Consider the following 18443-nt stretch of genomic DNA (forward strand, 5'->3'; position numbering starts at 1 on the left):
AGATGGAGGCCAGTCATTGGAGAGCAGTGGCCTGGCTGTGAGCGCCTCTCTGACCCCAGGGAGGCGAGGTCTCTGTGGGTGGAGAGGTCTCTGTGGAGGAAGTGGACTCCGCCCTGGGGTGGGGTGCGAAAGGGATGAGGGTGCAAGCAGAGGAGGCAGGATGATGGGTGGAAGGTCTGTTGAGGGGATGGGGGAGCCCGCTGGAGCCGCAGAGGAAGGTTTACCCGCCAGCGCCAGCAGAGAAAGGAGAGCCTGGCGGGATGGGCTGAGTGCCAGATAAGAAAAGAACCAGAATCAGCAAATCAGAGATGATTTTGCACAGTATTTTGATGAAAGCACAGTTTGGGGAAAATTCAAATGTGGAACTGTGGTGTGAAATAGATTCACGAGCAGGGAGAGAACAGAGGCTGGTCTCCGCACTGTGTCTGTGCAAACGCGGGCCCCCAGCCGAGTCGCCAGGTGGGCTGGAGGAAGGCGGCCCGTGCCCGCGCCCCGCGGCCGACTAGACGCAAACACGGCTCCCGAGCGGGCAGGTGTGGGCCGAGGGGGGAGCTCAAGGGAAACTGCCACTCTTCAGCCCTTCAGTTAGAAAGTCAGAATGTCAATATGTTCACCGTCTCTGCACGGCCTCTACTCTTTTCTCAGCATATTTGCCTAGTAAGGGGATTAAAGGGAACATTTACATGAACTTTTGAAAGCCAATATTCCAGTTTTGTCTCTTCTTCTGCGATTCCCTCCCTCAGCTCAGGAGCCTGCTGCAGAAAGATCTGTGTGATCAGTGAGAACCCGGTCAATACATACGCAAATGCCACGTATTGATGGGCACAGCTGGCGAAAACAGCTCGGGGCCTTTCTTAAATGTCCTCTGTGGGTCCTCAGAGGCTGCGTGAGAGCTGTTTGTGGGCCCTGATCCTTCCAGTGTGAAGAACAAAGCAGACAATAGGAGGATATACAGTTTGGTTCCAAACAGCCAACCACAGCTGGCAGCCAGTATGGCTTTCCTTGTGATGAGCAAAAACCAGATAGAAAGGCTTCCATAAAACTGGCCTTTGTATCCCCCTCCCTCCCGCCACCTCGCCCCTCCATCCCACACTCCTCTCCCTCCCCTCCCTCCCCTCCCTCCCCTCCCTCCCCTCCCTCCCCCCTCCCCCTCCCTCCCCTCCCCCTCCCTCCCTCCCCTCCCCCTCCCTCCCCCCTCCCTCCCCTCCCTCCCCTCCCCCTCCCTCCCCCACTCCTCTCCCCTCCCTCCCCCACTCCTCTCCCCTCCCTCCCCCACTCCTCTCCCCTCCATCCTCCCTCCTCTCCCCTCCATCCCCCCTCCTCTCCCCTCCCTCCCTCCTCTCCCCTCCCTCCCCCACTCCTCTCCCCTCCATCCTCCCTCCTCTCCCCTCCATCCCCCCTCCTCTCCCCTCCATCCTCCCTCCTCTCCCCTCCATCCCCCCTCCTCTCCCCTCCCTTCTCCTCCTCCCCTCCCTCTCCCCTCCCCCTCCCTCCCTCCCCTCCCTCCCCCTCTCTCCCCTCCCTCCCCTCCCCCTCCCTCCCCTCCCCTCCCCTCCCCCTCCCTCCCCTCCCCCTCCCTCCCCTCCTCCTCTCCCCTCCCCCTCCCTCCCCTCCCCCTCCCTCCCCTCCTCCTCTCCCCTCCCCCTCCCTCCCCTCCCCCTCCCTCCCCTCCTCCTCTCCCCTCCCTTCTCCTCCTCCCCTCCCTCTCCCCTCCCTCCCTCCTCTCCCCTCCTCCCCCCCATCATCAGTGAGCATTAGGAGCCGTTACCCACACTCCACTGTGGCAGAGGTGTTGGCATCACAGCCTCCGTAATTTGCTGGTTTCCAGTGTTTCACTGGAAAAAATATGGACCATGAATCCCGATGGACAATCTTCAGCAAACACAACACTGTCCCTGAGAGACCGTGTTTCACATCCTTTCCCTGTTTGCAAAGGAGTTTTTCTTACATCTTTTGGTAATTGCCATGAGCTGGACTTGTAAATATTATAAGTGGTTGAGTAATACTTACCTGGTAAACTGACCAAAGGAAACGGACGGTTTTTTCCCACTCTTGGAAGTCTGGCATCCCAGGCCTGCCCCTGAAAGGGGCACTTGGGGATTGGAAGGGAAAATCCGCCCTGCCAGGTGCCAGCAGGCCCCGCGCAGAGCTGAGTGATGTGTGCAGGAAGGCTGCCGGCGTCCGCAGCCTCGCCCGGTGTTTGTGTGCTGGGTTTGGGGGCAAAGAGCATTCATTGTTTCAGAAGTTGGTAGGTTCCCAGAAGTTCCACTGTCTTTCCTGGGTCTGAAATGTCCAACATTTCCTTAGCCGGGGGCAGGGGCGGGGGATGGATGACTAGACCCCCTGAGGTTTAAGCCCTACTCTGAGGCAAGAGAAAGAAGTTCTCTCTGTCACACATGACGGAATGCTTTTCCTGTTCTTCCCGTGGCCAGTGGCCATCGGTGGCTTGGTCTCCCTCGTCCTCTAAGCTGGAACTACCTTCCTATATCTGAAGTGTTGGGGGCTCTTCCCTGCCTCTGTCTTTAAGGAATAGCAATCCCTCTGTGTTTTGCGTGGTGGTGGTGTGGTGGATTTTCTGATGATGCCTTTTGGTGATACTTACTGAAGTATCTGTAGATGAAACGTGTGGGAGTTGCTTCCAAAACATACACCAGGGACAGGGAGCGGGTGGGGGTATAGATGAAACCAGATCGGCCACGAGCCCACCCCTGTTAAAGCTGAGTGGTGAGAGCTCATCACAGCTCCTTAGACTCTCCCGTCTGCTCTTGTATTTGTTTCAATTTTCCCACTATAAAAAGTTGCCCAAAGGAAGAAGGAAAGAAATGGGAAAAGGAAAAAAAAAAGAGAAGAAACTCTTTATCTCAGTTTTCCAGCCCAAAGACACCTGGGCCTCTCTCTCTCTCTCCAATAAACCCCGTGCTGTGTCGGGAATCAGGATCCCCACCCCCACCCCTAAGACGGGCCCCAGGGGTAAGAAAGGGTAAGAGCCTGGCCCGAGGGCTCCATCCCACCTGGATTCCAATCCCAGCTCTTCCTCTCACCAGCTGTGGGGCATTAGGTAAGAGAGTTAGTTTTCTAGAACTTCAGTTTCCTCATAAAAAAACAGACAAGAATTACCTGTTGCTGAGACTCGAGCAAGGCAACCTGGCCCGCTTTGAACAGTCCACGCACGCCGTGGCTCAGCTCTCCCTGGCTTTGAAAAGACCCTTGGTTTCTCTTTCCGAAGCGTCCTTCAGAGGGGAGAGACTCCATTCAAGGAAGGTGCTAGAGCTGTGTTCACATCCCAGAAAAGCCCAAGCTCTACTCTTTGACCCAAAAGAATCCACAGGGCTGCAGCTGGCTTTGGCTCATCCCTGTCACCTGCCTCCTCAGAATAACTTCCTCAGTTGACCCTGCGCGCACCCCGGTTTACTTAAACCTGCTGGAAACCTCCTACCCAGAGGACCCCTGTTTGCTCCGAAAGGGTTTGAACTGTCTTATTTGTCGTTGATCTCAAAGTCCCACTTTTCATCTTTGGACAAGAAACCAAGTTTATCACATATTATCAAGTTACGGTCTCTGGTGCCAGCAGGTGAAGGGCGTTTCATGTTTCACAGGTCTTGTGGACCCCGTCGTACCTTTCCTGTGGCACCATTTGTAGAACTCACGGTTTCCGTGGTACAATAATCAGCGGCTGAAAGAGGAATCACCGTATTGACGATGGTTCCCGTAGGGCCTCCACACAGCCCACGCGGCGCTGTGAACCGTCTCCGAAGTGCGGGAGCTTTTCCCCATCCCCCTGGGGTCTCTGCGGGGTTTGTAATTGGGATTGACCATCTTTCTCTTGGACTCAACGCGTTTTCCTAGCTCCGCTCTCCCCGTTGCTTTACCTCTTCTGTGTCCTTCTCGTTGGTGCCTGATGGTCCTTCCAGATACTCAACGCATTTATTGGTTTATAGCAAAAAGAATGTCTCGTGCCTCTTCCGTGTGCCAGGCCCTGCCCCAGGCACAGGGGACGTGGTGGTGAACACAGTCCCTGCCATAGACGCTCACGTGCCAGTGGCGGATGTAGATAGTAACTGACTGAGGACCCAAATCGTGGTTGAAGAAGGGTCACTGCAGAGACAGAAGGAACACGGTCCATTGCAGGTCACGAAGGAGTTCCTGGAGGATGGGAAACTGATGCTGAGTTTTGGAGGATGAACAGGGATTAGACTGAGAGGGGCAGGAAAGACAGCACGGGTCCAGGCCGGGAGGCAGGAGGGTGCAGGGCACGTTGGAAGAACCGAAGTCAGGATGGCCCGAGCACAGGACACCGTGTGGCTTCACGGGTCGCAGGGGGCAGATGACGCAGGGCCTTCAAATGCCATGAGGAGTGGGGATTCTAAGCCGTTGGACCGTTTTGAGCCACGAAGCAACCTGATCTGATTTCCATTCCAGCTCAATTGTGGGGAAAGGATTGGGTAAAGGGAGCGGCTGGTCAGTGCTTGCAGTGACCCAAGCAGGAGATGGTGGTGACTACGATGCCTGAGGCTGCTTCCATCGGACCATGCGTAGAAACTCAAACCCGATGTATGGTTGCTCCTTCCCAGCCAGTTACCGCTCTCGATTTCTTTGTCCTGCTTTTCTCATAATCGCCCTGATTTGAAAATTCAGGGCCACTCATATGGGCCTCCCCTTGGGCCATCGCAGCCTTGGTCCGGAACCCGGGCCGCACAGGCAGCCTCTCAGCCCCACGCGCCCTCCCAGCCCCAATCCTGGCTGAGCGTCGGCGGCAGGACTTCTTCCTGAGCCCGTCTTCTCCCCTTTCCTCAGAAACGCAGTCCTCCCCCTTGGCTTTAGGATAAGCCTGGGCTCCGGAGGGCCAGCAGTGGCCCCTGACGCTTCACCTCGGTCTGTCTGCTTCCCTCGTTTTCACTGTTTTTTAAGGAAAAAGGTTGCACAATCTAAACCTTGCCCCCGGCCAAGAAACAGTGGGATTCCTGCCCAGGGGGAGCCTTCGGTCAGCCTGGAGATGTTTCTGGAGGCAGAAATGAATGAAAAGATGTGTTCTTCTGCTCTGGCAAGAAGGTGGACTGAGAGAATGTTCACTCAACAGCCACACACACCCCCACCGCCTTACTACAAGCATCTTGAAATGCTAGATGAAATATTACAACCCCCCCTAGAGCGTTAACGGATGGCTGAATTTACAAGGAAGAAAGGAAATCCCAGATGAAAGAAATGGAGGGAGAGCCAGAGACCAGCACCTAAGTGAGACCATCCGTGGCCACAGTGACACAGAACAGGGTCGGTAGATTCTGTGAAAGGCCAGCCAGTGAATGCGTTAGGCTTTGCAGACCCCAGACAGTGTGACGCATCTCCTTTTTCTTTTTTGACAACCCGGTAAAAATACAAAAACCACTCTTAGCTCATGGGTTATATAAAGCAGAGCACAAGGGACTTCCCTGGTGGCGCAGTGGTTAAGAATCCGCCTGCCAACGCAGGGGACGTGGGTTTGAGCCCTGGTCCGGGAAGATCCCACATGCCGTGGAGCCCGTGCGCCACAACTACTGAGCCTGCGTGCCACAGCTACTGAAGCCTGCACGCCTAGAGCCCGTGCTCCGCAACAAGAGAAGCCACTGCATATGAGAAGCCTGAGCACTGTGATGAAGAGTAGCCCCCGCTCGCTGCAACTAGAGAAGGCCCACGTGCAGCAACGAAGACCCAATGTAGCCCAAAATAAATAAATATTTTTAAGAAAGAGGCACACTTGTGGCAAGGCTAGAGGAAAAAAATGGATGCATGAACAGGTGGTGTGAGAAATAAAAAGGACTGAGATACAGCAGTGTTTAAATTATAGGAGAATATAATGAACACTCTTATACCAGTACTTTTGGACACTCAGAAAAAATGGGCAATTTCCCAGAAAAATATAATTTAACAAAACTGACTCAAGAAGAAGGGGAAGCAGAATTCCCAACGTGGGGAGCTGTCCAAGTGTGGCGTGAGTGTCGAAAACACCTTGAGCGGCTGTTCACTCATTCATTCAACGATTGTGTCTTAAGTCTCCACACCAGGCACCGTTGCAGAAAGCTGGCGATGCAGCCGTAAATAGAATCATCCGAACTCCACACGTTGTGTCCATTCTGTCCAGCAGAACTTTCTGTGAAGATGGAGATGTTCTCTGGTGTCTGTCTGATAGGGTAGCCATTGGCCACATGTGGCTCTTAAGCTCTGGAAGCCTGACGTGGCCAGTGGTTATCTGGTAGCCAATAAGATCGATAACGTTAACGGCTTGCTGTAAGAGAATAAGCTGCTGAACTCTGGGGACCCTGAGCTTTCCCGAAACAGCTCCTCAGTCTGAGGTGGGCAGTCCTGGTGGCCAAACAGCCACGTGACCCTGACTCCCCTGTTACTCGTAGAGCATTTTCACGTGCTTCACCTCATCTCCTCACTCCGCTCTCGGGGCCTTCATTTAGCGAGCGCTTGCGCCATCGTGGCCGGGCCCTGTGTCTGATACGCCACCACCGTGCTGGCCTCCGGGGTGCAGGAGGCCCATCACCCACCAGGGAAGTCAGCGTGGAAGGCAGCGAGCGCGTCGGGGGAAGGGGCCGAGTCCTCCTGGGCCCTCCCTCTCCATCAGCGTTGCAGGGATGGGCGTGGTGAGTCCAGCCGCGTCAGCTGGGGGAGACGGGGCGGGCTTGGCGGGCAGAGCTGGACACAGGGAGCAGACTGGCCGGGAGGGCCGATGCTCTCCTTTGTGGTCCGCAGACAAGAAGTTGAGGAAGTAAAACTAGAAAGTGTTAATATAAAAAAACTTAAAGTGTTTCTCAGAATTTTTTACAGAGGGGTGCCAAGTATCTTGGGCTCAAGAAGGAAAGCTGAAGCCATGTGGATAGGGGAGAAAATGGATTCTAGAATCAGTATTTCTTCATAGACACCAAGCCCTTTGCTTTATCAAGGCCTCGTCAATGCAAACAGAAAACGGGGCTGAGCTGTGCACAGAAGCCGGAGCGGGGGGCTGAAAGGGGAGGCCCCAGCAGGTCAGGAACGCGGGCACTTTTCCGGCACAGCTCTCGAGGTGGCGAGACGGCAACTCTCCGGTGTCCCTGGAGCCCCTCCCTTCCGCAGCCTCCAGCCTGCACAACCAGAGGCCGCTGACAGCCCCCCACACCGGGGCTCCCTGGAGAGCTGCATCCACTGTCTCCCAGAAGAGACCTCACGGGATGGGTGACGCTCGTCTGGTGTGAGTCCTCATAGGGGGTCTCGTATGCTTCTGTTTTTCAGGGATGATAATGGTGATTCTGTTGCTGCTCGTGGCTATTGTGGTCGTTGCAGTCTGGCCTACTGACTAGTGGCCGTCAAGGGACCACAGCTGGGACACCTGCCGGTGATGGAGTCAAGTTCAGCATCCTCTTGCTGCCCGAAAGCCACTCAATAAATACCCCCAAAGCTCTGACCTCCTGACGTGCGTTGCTTCAGCAAAGGCAGATCGTGTGGCAGCTCCAGGGAGCTGCCGGGGTATTGGGCAGTGTGGCCCTCGTGGGTTCGGCCTTGGTCATTGGGCTGCTAGCCCAGGGTCCCTCAGTGGTCACTGCCCTGTGGCTGCTGATGGATTCCGGCCACCCCTCAGCGTGCTGGGCTCCCTGGGGGGACGATGCCGAATTCCTACGCAGCTTGTGACCTCGAGTGTCTAGTCTGCTCGGGGAAGTCGTGCCCATGTGGGAGACCAGTGAACAGACAAGGCCACGTGTGTCCAGGAGGGAGGAAGGAGACACGCGCAGGCACGTGTCTCTGGGCAACTGCCGCCCGCCTCACTGCCCGTGTCCCCCCCCCAGGGCTCGCCACTCCTCCTGGTGAAATAGCTCAGGACTCTGCTTTAGGAACCACCTTCAGACCCAGAAGCATGTTCTTGTTTCCCCCTCTCGGTGTAGTAACCCCATCTTCCCAGGCTGAAACGTCCTGTACGCAGCCGGAATCAAGTCTGATGCATCTGATCGGGCAGGAAGGTACCGTTCAGGGTTCAGAGGAAGGTGTGATTATGCAGGGAGGAGAACAGTACCTTTATTTGGCTCCTAAACTGGCCCTGACAACCTTGCGTGTGTGTGTGTACTGCACACGCTGCACACGTGTGCACGTGCGTGATGGCAAGGGCAGACGCATGGGCTAGGCCTGCGAAGGGTGCCAGGCCCGCGGGAGCGGCGGTGAGTCTGGGTTGGAAGGGGCAGAGGGCCAAGCTTCGTACCCTCCCTCCTGGCCAAGCGGAAGGCGGGCCGGGCCGGCGGGCCATGCTTTACGCTCTGTGGCTCCAGGGGAAAGAATTGGTGATAAGAAACTAGGGCAGTTTCCAAGCACAAGATTTCCCTGGAAGAGGAGAGATCGGGCAGCTGGGAGGGGAGTCCTGGGGGGTCTCCTGTGGATTTCCTAGAGACTGTGGGCGGCTGCTCTCCAGAAGGCGTGACCTGACCCATCTCACCGCATCCTCCCTCCCCGGGGAGCCAAGATAGGCACCAGGAGGACCGCGCTGCAGCCTGGCGACCCGGAGACTCCAGCGCACAGCGAAGACCTGGCTCCAGACCCCAGGCCTCCGTCAGGGGAGTCAAGGTTCTGTGCTTGGTCAGTTGTAAGTCGCCGCAAAGGCTGGGTGACCCTATTCCCAGCAGCTCCCCGCTAGAGGGGCCAGGTCACTTCCAGGCCACCTGGGCAGCCCCGCTGCCACCTGGTGTGTGTGTGGCGGTGACACGCGGCACTCTTCTGGGAGGTGGTCTAGCCCTGGACTCCGCTCCGGGCCAGCTGGGACGGCGCTGCAGTCACAGTCACCCAAATCCGAACAACCTCACTCCATCCCCAGCGTCGGAGCCTCCCTCCTGCTGCCCGTCCACGCAAGTCGGCTGGGGGCCCAGACCCGGGCTGCTGGGACAGCCACGCGGGCTGTGGCAGAAGAAAGGGGACTCTGGGAACGCGCTGCCCAGAAGGGAAGCCGTCGCCTCTGCTCGCAGCTCCCTGGCTGGACTCACCTGATCTGCTCAGCGAGAGGACCGGGAGGCACCCAGAGGCAGAGAGCCTGAACTAGGCAGTGCCGCCCGCTGACAGCCACGCCCCTCGCCAGCAGCGCGAGCGCGAGCCAGATACCCTTCCGTGCCTCCGTTTCCTCCTCCAGAAAATGGGGAGAACACAGCTTCCTGCCTCCGGGGCTGACTGCGAGGGTCGGGTGAGCCAGCACGTGGCAGCACGGAGCACCCCGAGGGCCTCAGCTGACAGCGGGTTCTCCCTCTACCCCAACCCTACAGCCGCCCCCCGGCCCGGGTGGCCTCCGCATCCAGGGCTCGAGGATCCTACCCCCTGCTTCCGACCCGGTGCCCGCTGACCTCCAGGGCTGCCAGCACGTGCAGAGCAGCCGAGGCCCTGGGAGCCATGTTCAGACTGGCGGTGGCCCAGGGACGAGGGCAGGAGCGGGGCAGCCGTGAGCAGGAGACACGCTGTCGGGGGTCGGGACGGGGAAGCACAGGAGAGAACACGAAGGCAGGCTTGTGTCGGGAACCAAGGCGCTGTGCTCCCGAAGGAGCCGGGCCGGACGGGGGCCAGGCGCCCTGGGAGGCACTTTCCGCGGGGGCAGGGCGGTTGCTAGCGGATCCCCCAGTGGAAGATCAGGTATCCGCAGAGCACATCGTTCAGTCTTGTGCCAAACCCCAAATCTGTATAAACAGCGTCTCCTTGGAGCCCCCCACTTTGGGGCTCACGGGAGGGGGCGCTGAAGGGCTGTTTGACTTTCTCACCTCCCCTTGCTCAGCATGGAGCCCCGGCAACTCGTGGGGGGTCTCTGAACCAGAGCCACGGCGGCCTGGCTCGGCCACACGAAAGGCCTTTCCGAGCCAAACACTCAGCTGATGTGCGCACACGGCCGCTTCTGTTCTTTCGACTGAGTGGGCTGTGGGCGTGGCCCAGCCCTTCCTAGCCGGGTGACCTGGACCTGCAGGCAGGGGAGGGGTAAGAAGCTGGTCGGGTGAGACCCTGAGGACCTGCCGTCCAGGCCTGGGGTGGTGCCGGGCAGGGAGGCTCCCCCTTTGGGAGATACCCACCCCACTCTGAACTGAGGGGCAGCCCCAAATTGCCGAGGCATCGCGAGCGGCTGGGATGGACCACTCGGGGTCTGCTGTTACATCAGGAGCCACCCTGGGGTCCTGTGGCATTTTCCAGCTGGGTTTGGCCAGGCCTGGTTTCCCCCTTCAATGGCGTCAGGCCCAAGGTGCCAGGCGGCCGGCAGGGCTCTGGATCGGTGGTGTGAGCAGTTAGTTAGTAGTACCCCAAGCGTAGGGAAGAGAGGCACGACCCGTCACCTTGGGTGCGTTTTCGATGAAAGTAAACTTTATTAAAATAACGTCATAAGTACTGTTTAACTGAACTGATGATTAATTAGAAGCATTTAAAGTCTGGATACTATATAAAGAAATCCAGATACCTGGTTACGACGGGTACTTTTGTTCTACTGAAATGTCATTATAATTAATAACTGTAACCAAACCTTAGTTTTCATTAGCCCCAGGACACTCCGCTGCGCTCCCGGCAGAGCCCTGGACCCTCCTCGCACGGGGCTGCTGCAGGATTCCCGACTGTCCCTCTGCTCCAAGGACTGTCAGGTTCTCTCCTGACCAGTGCTCTGAGAACCACCAGCCGGCCTGTAGCTGGTACTCCTGCCTCCCCAGTTCCGGGCTTATACCGAGAGTTCTTTGTGTAGATTAGTGAAAGATCATCTTTTATCTAGTTGGGTTTTCTAGCCTAGCCCTGCTGAAGGTAAGTGCGGTTTTCCCCCCTTTATTTTGAAAAGTGGGCCAAGACTCGTCTTTCCTCTAATTGCTTCTTATGGCTTCAGAGTTCTCCCACCTCCATGCCAGTAACAGAAAGCATTTGCCTCTTTCCAGAAGTGACTTGCTGTCCTGTTGAGTCTCCAGTCTGATAGAGTATTTGGATGGATTAACTCATTGCTTTATTTCTCACACTGGCTCTGTCCATCCTTTTTTTAAATTTTATTTTTGGGTGCGTTGGGTCTTCGTCGCTGTGCACGGGCTTTCTCTAGTTGCGGCGAGCAGGGGCTACTCTTCTTTGCAGCTCACAGGCTTAGTTGCTCTGCGGCATGTGGGATCTTCCTGGACCAGGGCTCGAACCCCTGTCGCCTGTGCTGGCAGGCGGATTCTTAACCACTGCGCCACCAGGGAAGTCCCTGTCCGTCCTTCCACGCCTAGTTTTTCTTGGCGTATTTCTTAAACGTCTTTATTTAGTCTCAAAAGAATATAGACAGAGCTATCTGTTCAACAGAATCGGAAACCTAGGTGCGTCTCTGCCGTGAGCCGGCAGCCCCCATCCCCAGGCGCTGTCTCTGGCCAGACGGTAGGGATTTACGAATGCGGGAGCCTCCCCGAGAGCCAGCCAGACGCCGGGGAACTCTCCTCCAGCGGGGTTTGGATTTTTGACTAGACTCTGCTGGCCCCCGGGTCCCTGATGGGAGTCTCTCGGTTTCCTCGTACCTCGGCATTCCGGTCTCTAAAGTGGACTTTTCCAACCACCTTGGATCAGGACTTGGCAGCAAGCTGGCTGATTTCCTGTTTTGGCAGATGTCTTAAATCCTGCAAATAGTCCAGCTGGGTCTGAACTGGCTTTGAGGGGAGCCCGAGGCTGCAGAAAAGGCTTGCTTTCGCCTCCGCCTGTCCAGCCACCTGAGGCCTGTAGCCTGTCCCTGCCCACCCAGCGTCCGGTGCTGCCGCCCCTGGGTCTACCCACCCGGGTTTTGACTCCTGGTTCCGAGAGCACACCTCCCGTTCCTAGAGCCGGGCCCCCTGAGGAGGCTGGGCTAGCCCTGTTCCCTCCTGCGCCGCAGGAACAGCGTCTCGGCCTGCTCTCCACGCAGCGGGAACAGGCTTTCCGTGCCTTCCGGGGGCGGGCTGCGTGGCCGAGACTTGTCTTCGAAACAGCTGGGTGCAGAAATTATAGCTTCCTGGTGACGATCGGCTCCACTTTGCATGGTAACGCAACATGTTCCTAATGACTGAATTGTTTATTTAATAGAGAAATCACAACCATTTGGAAGTTTAAATATAGCCTCCAGAAAGCCAGCGAGCTCAGCTCCTGGTGGCTGCGTGGCGCCAGCCCCGGCCCCATCCCTGCGCCGAACGAAGCCTCAGCGATGGCTTGAGAAAAGTCTTGAACGTCACTAACCCTGTTGTCTCTGCTGGTGAGTCTCCCCTTAGTTGTGCATAGAAGAAACTGGTTACGTGCAAGGCAGAAACTCTACTTGCAGGTTCTGAGTCAGATGGGGAGGTTCAGAGGTGCACTCTGCCCCACCCCTGGAGGCCCCCTGACCCGGAGCCCTGGGGACTGGCCAGGATGGACCCCAGGGATGGTCTCTTGGGGACTGAACTAGAGACTGTCCAAATCGCACTTGGAGCCAGCCCGCCCCTAGGACCTTCCAAGCAAAGCTGCCCTTTTCCTGTTTTTGTTTCTGTTTTAATTTTTTTTATTTTAGTGGGTTGTTAGGGCACCATCTCAGGCTTTGTGAAAACCCCAGGGCTCTGTCGTGCTGGGGAGTTTTTAGACCAGAAGCCATATTCCTTAAATGGCCTGAGGACTCACCATCCTCTCTCCCCACAGGCCGACCACCCGTAGCTCAGGCCACCAATAAAGACTGGGAGACAGAACAGTGTACAAGAGTTTATTTAATTGATATCTGAATTTAGTTCTATCATGTGGGGCCCATGTTACAAGTTCCATCTGGGTCCATTACAACTCTAACCAAAAAAAAAAGAAAAAAAAAAACTTAAAAAATCCACAACTTTCTCCTTGTCATTAAATATATTCATATATAATAACCATAATATATTAGTATGCATTGGAGAGGAACACCGACCCAAACAATATGTCATGGTCACAACTAAACATGTACAATTCTGAGTGAACAGAACTCCGAACGTAGGAGGGAGTCGGGGGGAGGACGGGAGGTGCCCTGGGGAGGGGGGCTGGCTTCGTTCTGGCAGGGCCAAGGCCCCACGAGCACACATTCTGATACCCCTAGGGTATGGCCTGGCTGTGGCCATAAACCGTGGCCCGGTAACCCCATCCATGGGTCTGGTTTGTCCACTCTCCAGTCGTCCTTTGAGCATTGAAACCCTAACATTTTTCAGTTTCTTAAAGGAACCATCTCCCGATCCCTCAGGGTCTCCTTGATTTCAGTCTCATTCCCACCTGGGGCAACCCCAAGCCAGTCTGTGCCCATTTCCTGCAGCTACTGTGGAGGCAGAGTGCCAGGCGGGCGCGAGGGGCCTCCCACTGACCAGGACCTGAGGATGCTGGCTCAGGACAGAAGCCCCAGCCTGTAGGTGAGTCCAGGGGCGGGCCCCCATCCACCCCACTTCCCTCTGCCCCAATAGCATTACTGTGTGTCAGAAACGCAGGGACCCTGCTGTCAGGGGCTCCAGACCACCCAGCAGGTAAGAAAGTGGGCAACCTGGAAATTTTTTTTTTTTCTAAAAAGACTATTCTGGTATGTTTTTCTTCAAACACCTACAATATCACAACTCTGGTTAATACACTCTTCAAAATCTAGTTCCATTTTATATCCTTTCCTAACTGTACAAGCCGGAGCACCTCAATTCCTATTTCCATCTCCTCCCGGGGAGGGGGGGCGAGGGGAGGAAGAGGGGTGCTTTCCCAAGGATGGGTCCTCACCCCCAATTGGTGGCTGGATTCAGAGGAGCAGTGGGCTGGCTCTGGCTGGATCCGTGAAGTGGGGAGGGCAGCCTGCAAGGACTGATACCCCAACAGCGTCTTCACCCCACGCTGGATGATCTGGTCACCCTGGCATTCCCTAACATTTCCTAGAGACCAAGCTACGTTCGTCTCGGGGTGGCGAGCAGGAGGGCGAGGCTGGAGGCTGGTTGAATTTAAAGCAAGATGCAGTGCTGCTTGGCAGGCCGCTGGCTCCAGCGCCTGAGGGGCCTCAGAGACGACCAGTGCAGGCCCCTGATGGTGGGGGCTGAGCCTCGGGCCCACTCAGGTGGGAGGTGGTGAGGCTGCCGTGACCCTTCTGGGCGGAGGGCAGAGAAGCCGGGCCAGTATGAATAGACGCTGGGTAACTGGGCAGGGCAGGGCCTCTCCAGGCCTGTGGGCCAACTAAGTGCACTCGGACAACCCTGGGTAGCGTTGGAGGGCCAACTGCGTGGAGTGGTCCCTACACTCCCAGCCTGGGGCTTGGATTCAGGCAAGGCAGATACCCCTTCCCAGGGCAGTTCTGTCTTCCCCCTGCCCCTGGGGGCATCTCTGGAATCCCTCCAAACACCCCCAGGCAGCCTGTCTCCCTCCACCTTAGGATCAGCCATGGCCTGCCTGCCTGCCCGCCATCTGGGGCTTCCAGGGGCTGCCCCGGGGTCACTTTACACCCGGCCTCACCCATGGCCCTGGCTGCCACCTCTGAAGATGTAACCGTGCCCATCCCTGCCCCCACTTCCTGATCTCTGTGCTCCAGGCCTGATGCCATCACCAGGGCCAGCATCTCAGGGGTGACTCACCCAGAAGCACCCCCTGTGGCCTGCGAGGGAACCGCGGAGGATCAGACAGCCCGGCTCTGCCACTTATCTGCACGGGGACACTGGGGGTGAGAACCCGTCTCTCAGGGCTGCTACGAAGCTAACCGGAGAGCGCAAGGCTAAAGTGCCTGGCACAGGGCGGGTGCGCGGTAAATGGCAGGGGCGATGGGGGCCGAAGCAGGGAAGCCAGACCACGGGGCCCGAGCGTCATCCTTGGTCTGATCCCTCTGAGCGGCCAGACTCCAGCAGGGAAGATGAAACCCAATTCCTGACAGAGGAGCCGGGCCTCGACTGCAGTGTGCGGCCAGTGCAGCGGGCGCCCCCAGGCGACAGGCCATCTTCGGGGGCCACCAGAAAGGAGTGGGCAAGGTGCTGCCGGGCAGTACCAGGACAGCCAGGTAGGCAGCCCCGGCGCGTGGCCCCAGCAGGCTTCCCCAGCTTAGCGGCCTCTGTCCCTACTCTGGGGGAGCCAGGAGTGAGGGCCGCGGCAGGCACTGGCCCCGGCTTCCTCGGCCCCCGCACCCTAGCGGTTCTGCCCCTGCCAGCCCGCGGCTCGGGCACGCCAGCCCCCTCCCCCGCCGGGCGCAACGGCCTTGCTCCAGGCCCTGCCCAGCTGTGGACACTGCTCGGGGCCTTGTGGGAGCTGAGGTCACCACACGATAGCGTCACTGCCGTAAACCCCGCCCGTGCCCCTTCCCCGGAAAATGTCATGAAGGGGCCGCTTCCAGCTTGCCAGAAAGGAGGCTCTCTGGGAGGTTTCGCGTGCGCGATGCCGCCTCCGTCAGGCACCTCCGCGGGCTTCTCAGGGGTGGCCCTGGGCCCACCCGTCAGCTGGGCGGGGGCTTCCCAGCCGGGGGGGGGGGGGGGGGGGGGGGACCGAGGCGGCGCGGTGGAGACCACAGGCCCCCCGGGGACGGCTGCTGGGACAGGCTCCTGCCGCCCCCCCCGCATGCCCCCAGGGCCCCTGCACAGGGGGCCCCAGTTGTCACAAGCAGGGCTCCCGTGGGAATTCCCGAAGAAGGGTGTGGGTTTTTGTGTGTTGGGGGGAGGGGGATGGGGGCTGGCCAGGCGGTGGGCCTGGGGGGTTCACAGTTCTCCTCGTGTGCTCTTGTCTACCCATCGCTGTGGGCCACCTGCGCGCTGCTGCGCCCGCCTGCCCCGGCCCCCCTCCCGGCCCCGGGGGGAGCGCCTCTCTGCTCTGGAGGGAACCCGTGAGGTAGCTAAATCTCGTCCTCAATCCGCCGGGGCCCGGGCGCGCGAGGAGTGGGGCGGGGCTGGGGGCGGGGCCGCCGAGGGCCCCGCGCCGGCCCCGCCCCCACCCTCCCCCCAGCTGGAAAAGCCCTCACGGGCCAAGTCCACGCCGCCGCGGTGGCGGGGCGCCCGCTCCCGCTCGCCGGCCCCGGCGCCCAGCCCGCCCGGCGCGCCGCTGCCCCCCGCACCCGCCGCGCTAGGCCTTCTTGCACTTGCCCTTCTTCTCGCGCTGCTGGAACTTGCGCAGCCGCCGCGCCCACGTGTCCCGCCACTGGATCACCAGGCTGCTCTTGTCCGCCACGATGCCGCTCTGGTCGGGCGAGTCCTCCGCGTTGCCCAGCAGTAGGTACTTCTTGAGGGGCTTGATTTTGGGGCACTTGCAGGCGATGTCCCGCGAGCGGATCCACAGATTCTGGTCACCGCGGCGGATGCGGCTGGTGCCCTGCTTGTACACGGAGATGATGTTCACCGTAAACTTCCACCAGTCCCCTGCCTTGTCCGCCTTCAGGATGTGGATCTGGACGGCTGCAAGGAAGCACAGGCAGGAGGGTGGGCCACGGGTGCCGCCTGGACCCCGAGCTCCTGCGACCAGGAGGGCCAGGGATGGGGCAGCCTGTTTGATGGAGAAGGGAAAGAAGACCCGGAGCAGTGAAGTGACTGCATGGGGTACCCGACTAGGAATGGGTGTGTGGTGGCAAAGCTGATACTGGGGCCAAGGCCGCTGTTCCAGGAAGCCGTATGTCCTGTGTTTTAGGTGCCACCCGGCACTGTCTTTGGGGACAAGCCCCTTTAGGGTCCAGGAAGGTGCTGTAGGTTCTTACCACATCCCCAGAACTCTGGGCAGAATCCAGCTGCCGGGGTAGGTGCCCTCCATGAGCATAGCACTGGCCACTCGGCACAGGCTCTGGGGAACCTCCTCAGGTGGTACCCCCTGAGCATTTCCAAAGGCCCCGTCACTTAACATCAAGCCTCATGACACCCCTAGACATACAGCCTTGCCCTTGATCCAATCTCAGAAAACCAGAATGGGGTCTCAGTGCCCAGGTGCAGTGCACGCTGAACAGCCCTTCGGGGTGGCTGCAGCGTCTCCTCCAGAGTCCAGGGTCCTTGTGCTGCCCGCCTCCCATCCCTGCCAGACTGCCTCGTCTCCCTGGCCTCCTGATCCTCCCCCAGTCCTCAGGCCCTTCCCCTCCCTTTCAATTCTCTGCTCCTCCTTCCCTGAGTAGAAGGGGTTCTCAAGCTGGAGCAGGCATCAGAAACTTCTGGAGGGCTCGTCAAACACATGGCTGGCCTCACCCCAATTTCCTATTCCATAGATGTGGACTGGGGCCCAGGACCGCACACCTCACACATTCCCAGATGCTGTGGGTCCAGGGAACACGCTTTGAGAATCAGTGCTCTAGTAAACGTTAACAGGTGTTCTTGCTGCAGGATATTAAGAGATACTTCATAAAAGGAGGACATACTTTTTTAAGGGGGGGGGGATTTTGCTCAAATATGTGAAAATACTGGCTTAAACAAAGGAAGTCGCCTTAGTGCAGGACTTTTCTGAGCCTTTAATCTACAAAGCGTGTGCAGACACGCGCGTGTTTGCTTCCCAAACAACTGACTGCAGGACCCTTTGGCTGGTGCATCTCAAGGCACCAGAGCCCCATGGAGCCTACCTGGGGAACTTCTGGTGGTGGTGGTGATGGTGGGAGAGACACACAACCATTCCAGGGGTAAGTGCAGAGGTCTCTGCTGTACTAACCCCCGTCCGAGGGAAACTTGGACTCCTTCCCCCCCGTCAGAACATGGCGCCTTCCCCTTGCCACCACGTCCTGTATACCCCTGGACAGGCTGAAGATCTGGACCTGAGCCCGCCTGAGAAAGGAGCTTGTCTCCCCAGATTACAGGTGAAGGGACCAAAATAAGGTGCGCTCCAGCCACGAGGACATGTCCCCAGGGAATGCCATGAGGTAATCACCTGCCCACTTCGCTCTGGGCACTGGGCCCACCCACAGCTTGGCCTGGCTGGCCTCTCTCAAGGTCTTCCCCAGGCCCTCCCCGTTCCCCTCCTGTGCCCACACTTAGCCCCGGGGTGATGGGAAGGGGCAGGGACGGCTGGGCCCTCCACCGAACGCCCTCTGACTCATCCTTCTGGGCGAGGGAAGTGGTGCATTTTCCCATATTTTCATTTCAGCTGTTCCTGGGCATCCTCAACTTTGCACTCCAGTCTGAGGGCTCCAAAGAATGGCTGCCATGGCAACCGTTTCCATGTTTCTGTCACCAAGGGACTCAACACTCAGTGTGAACTCTGAGGTGGGGGTGGGGAGCCCTCCAGCCTGGAGAAGTGGCTGGGCTCTGTATGTGTTTGACTGCAGATAGAGGTCACCGTGGCAACTGCGTGCCCCTCAGCTAAGCAAACGGGGAGCCGTCCCCAGCATCCCCGAGAGCCCCGGTTTCCTCTCCTTGGGACTGAGCTGAATACAGAATGAGCCTCCCCCAGGCTGCAGCTGTTTGCCTGTGCAGGACCTCAGACCCCCGGCCCAGCCACAGTGTCCCCCCAGCCAGGGTGGGCTGGGGTGGCCAACAAGGATGCTGCAGAAGCACCTCTGGTGAGAACGTGGCTTTGATCACATGTTGGTGTTAAGAGCTGAACTGTGTATCTCCCCCCCA

At 58.3% G+C, this 18443-nt stretch overlaps 2 protein-coding genes across 4 annotated transcripts in view; one reads left to right on the top strand and one right to left on the bottom strand.

Annotated features, from left to right (window-relative positions):
- Positions 1 to 8287, top strand: part of STX8 (syntaxin 8) — a 237998-nt gene extending 229711 nt beyond the window's left edge. The window contains exon 8 of one of the 2 annotated variants that reach the window (XM_079903517.1): positions 7249 to 8255. In XM_079903517.1, the coding sequence (XP_079759643.1) occupies positions 7249 to 7316 (68 nt within the window). In that variant the 3' untranslated portion in view covers positions 7317 to 8255. Of the gene's footprint in view, positions 1 to 7248 lie in introns of both variants that reach the window. The other variant, XM_079903516.1, reaches the window with a different exon arrangement.
- A 7689-nt stretch (positions 8288 to 15976) lies between these two features.
- The window catches only part of NTN1 (netrin 1), a 183062-nt gene continuing 180595 nt past the window's right edge, over positions 15977 to 18443 (bottom strand). For both annotated transcript variants that reach the window (XM_079903748.1, XM_079903747.1), the window contains one exon: positions 15977 to 16310. In XM_079903748.1, the coding sequence (XP_079759874.1) occupies positions 15982 to 16310 (329 nt within the window). In that variant the 3' untranslated portion in view covers positions 15977 to 15981. The remainder of the gene's footprint in view (positions 16311 to 18443) is intronic.

This window comes from Stenella coeruleoalba, assembly GCF_951394435.1.
Source record: "Stenella coeruleoalba genome assembly, chromosome: 19".
Lineage (NCBI taxonomy): Eukaryota > Metazoa > Chordata > Mammalia > Artiodactyla > Delphinidae > Stenella > Stenella coeruleoalba.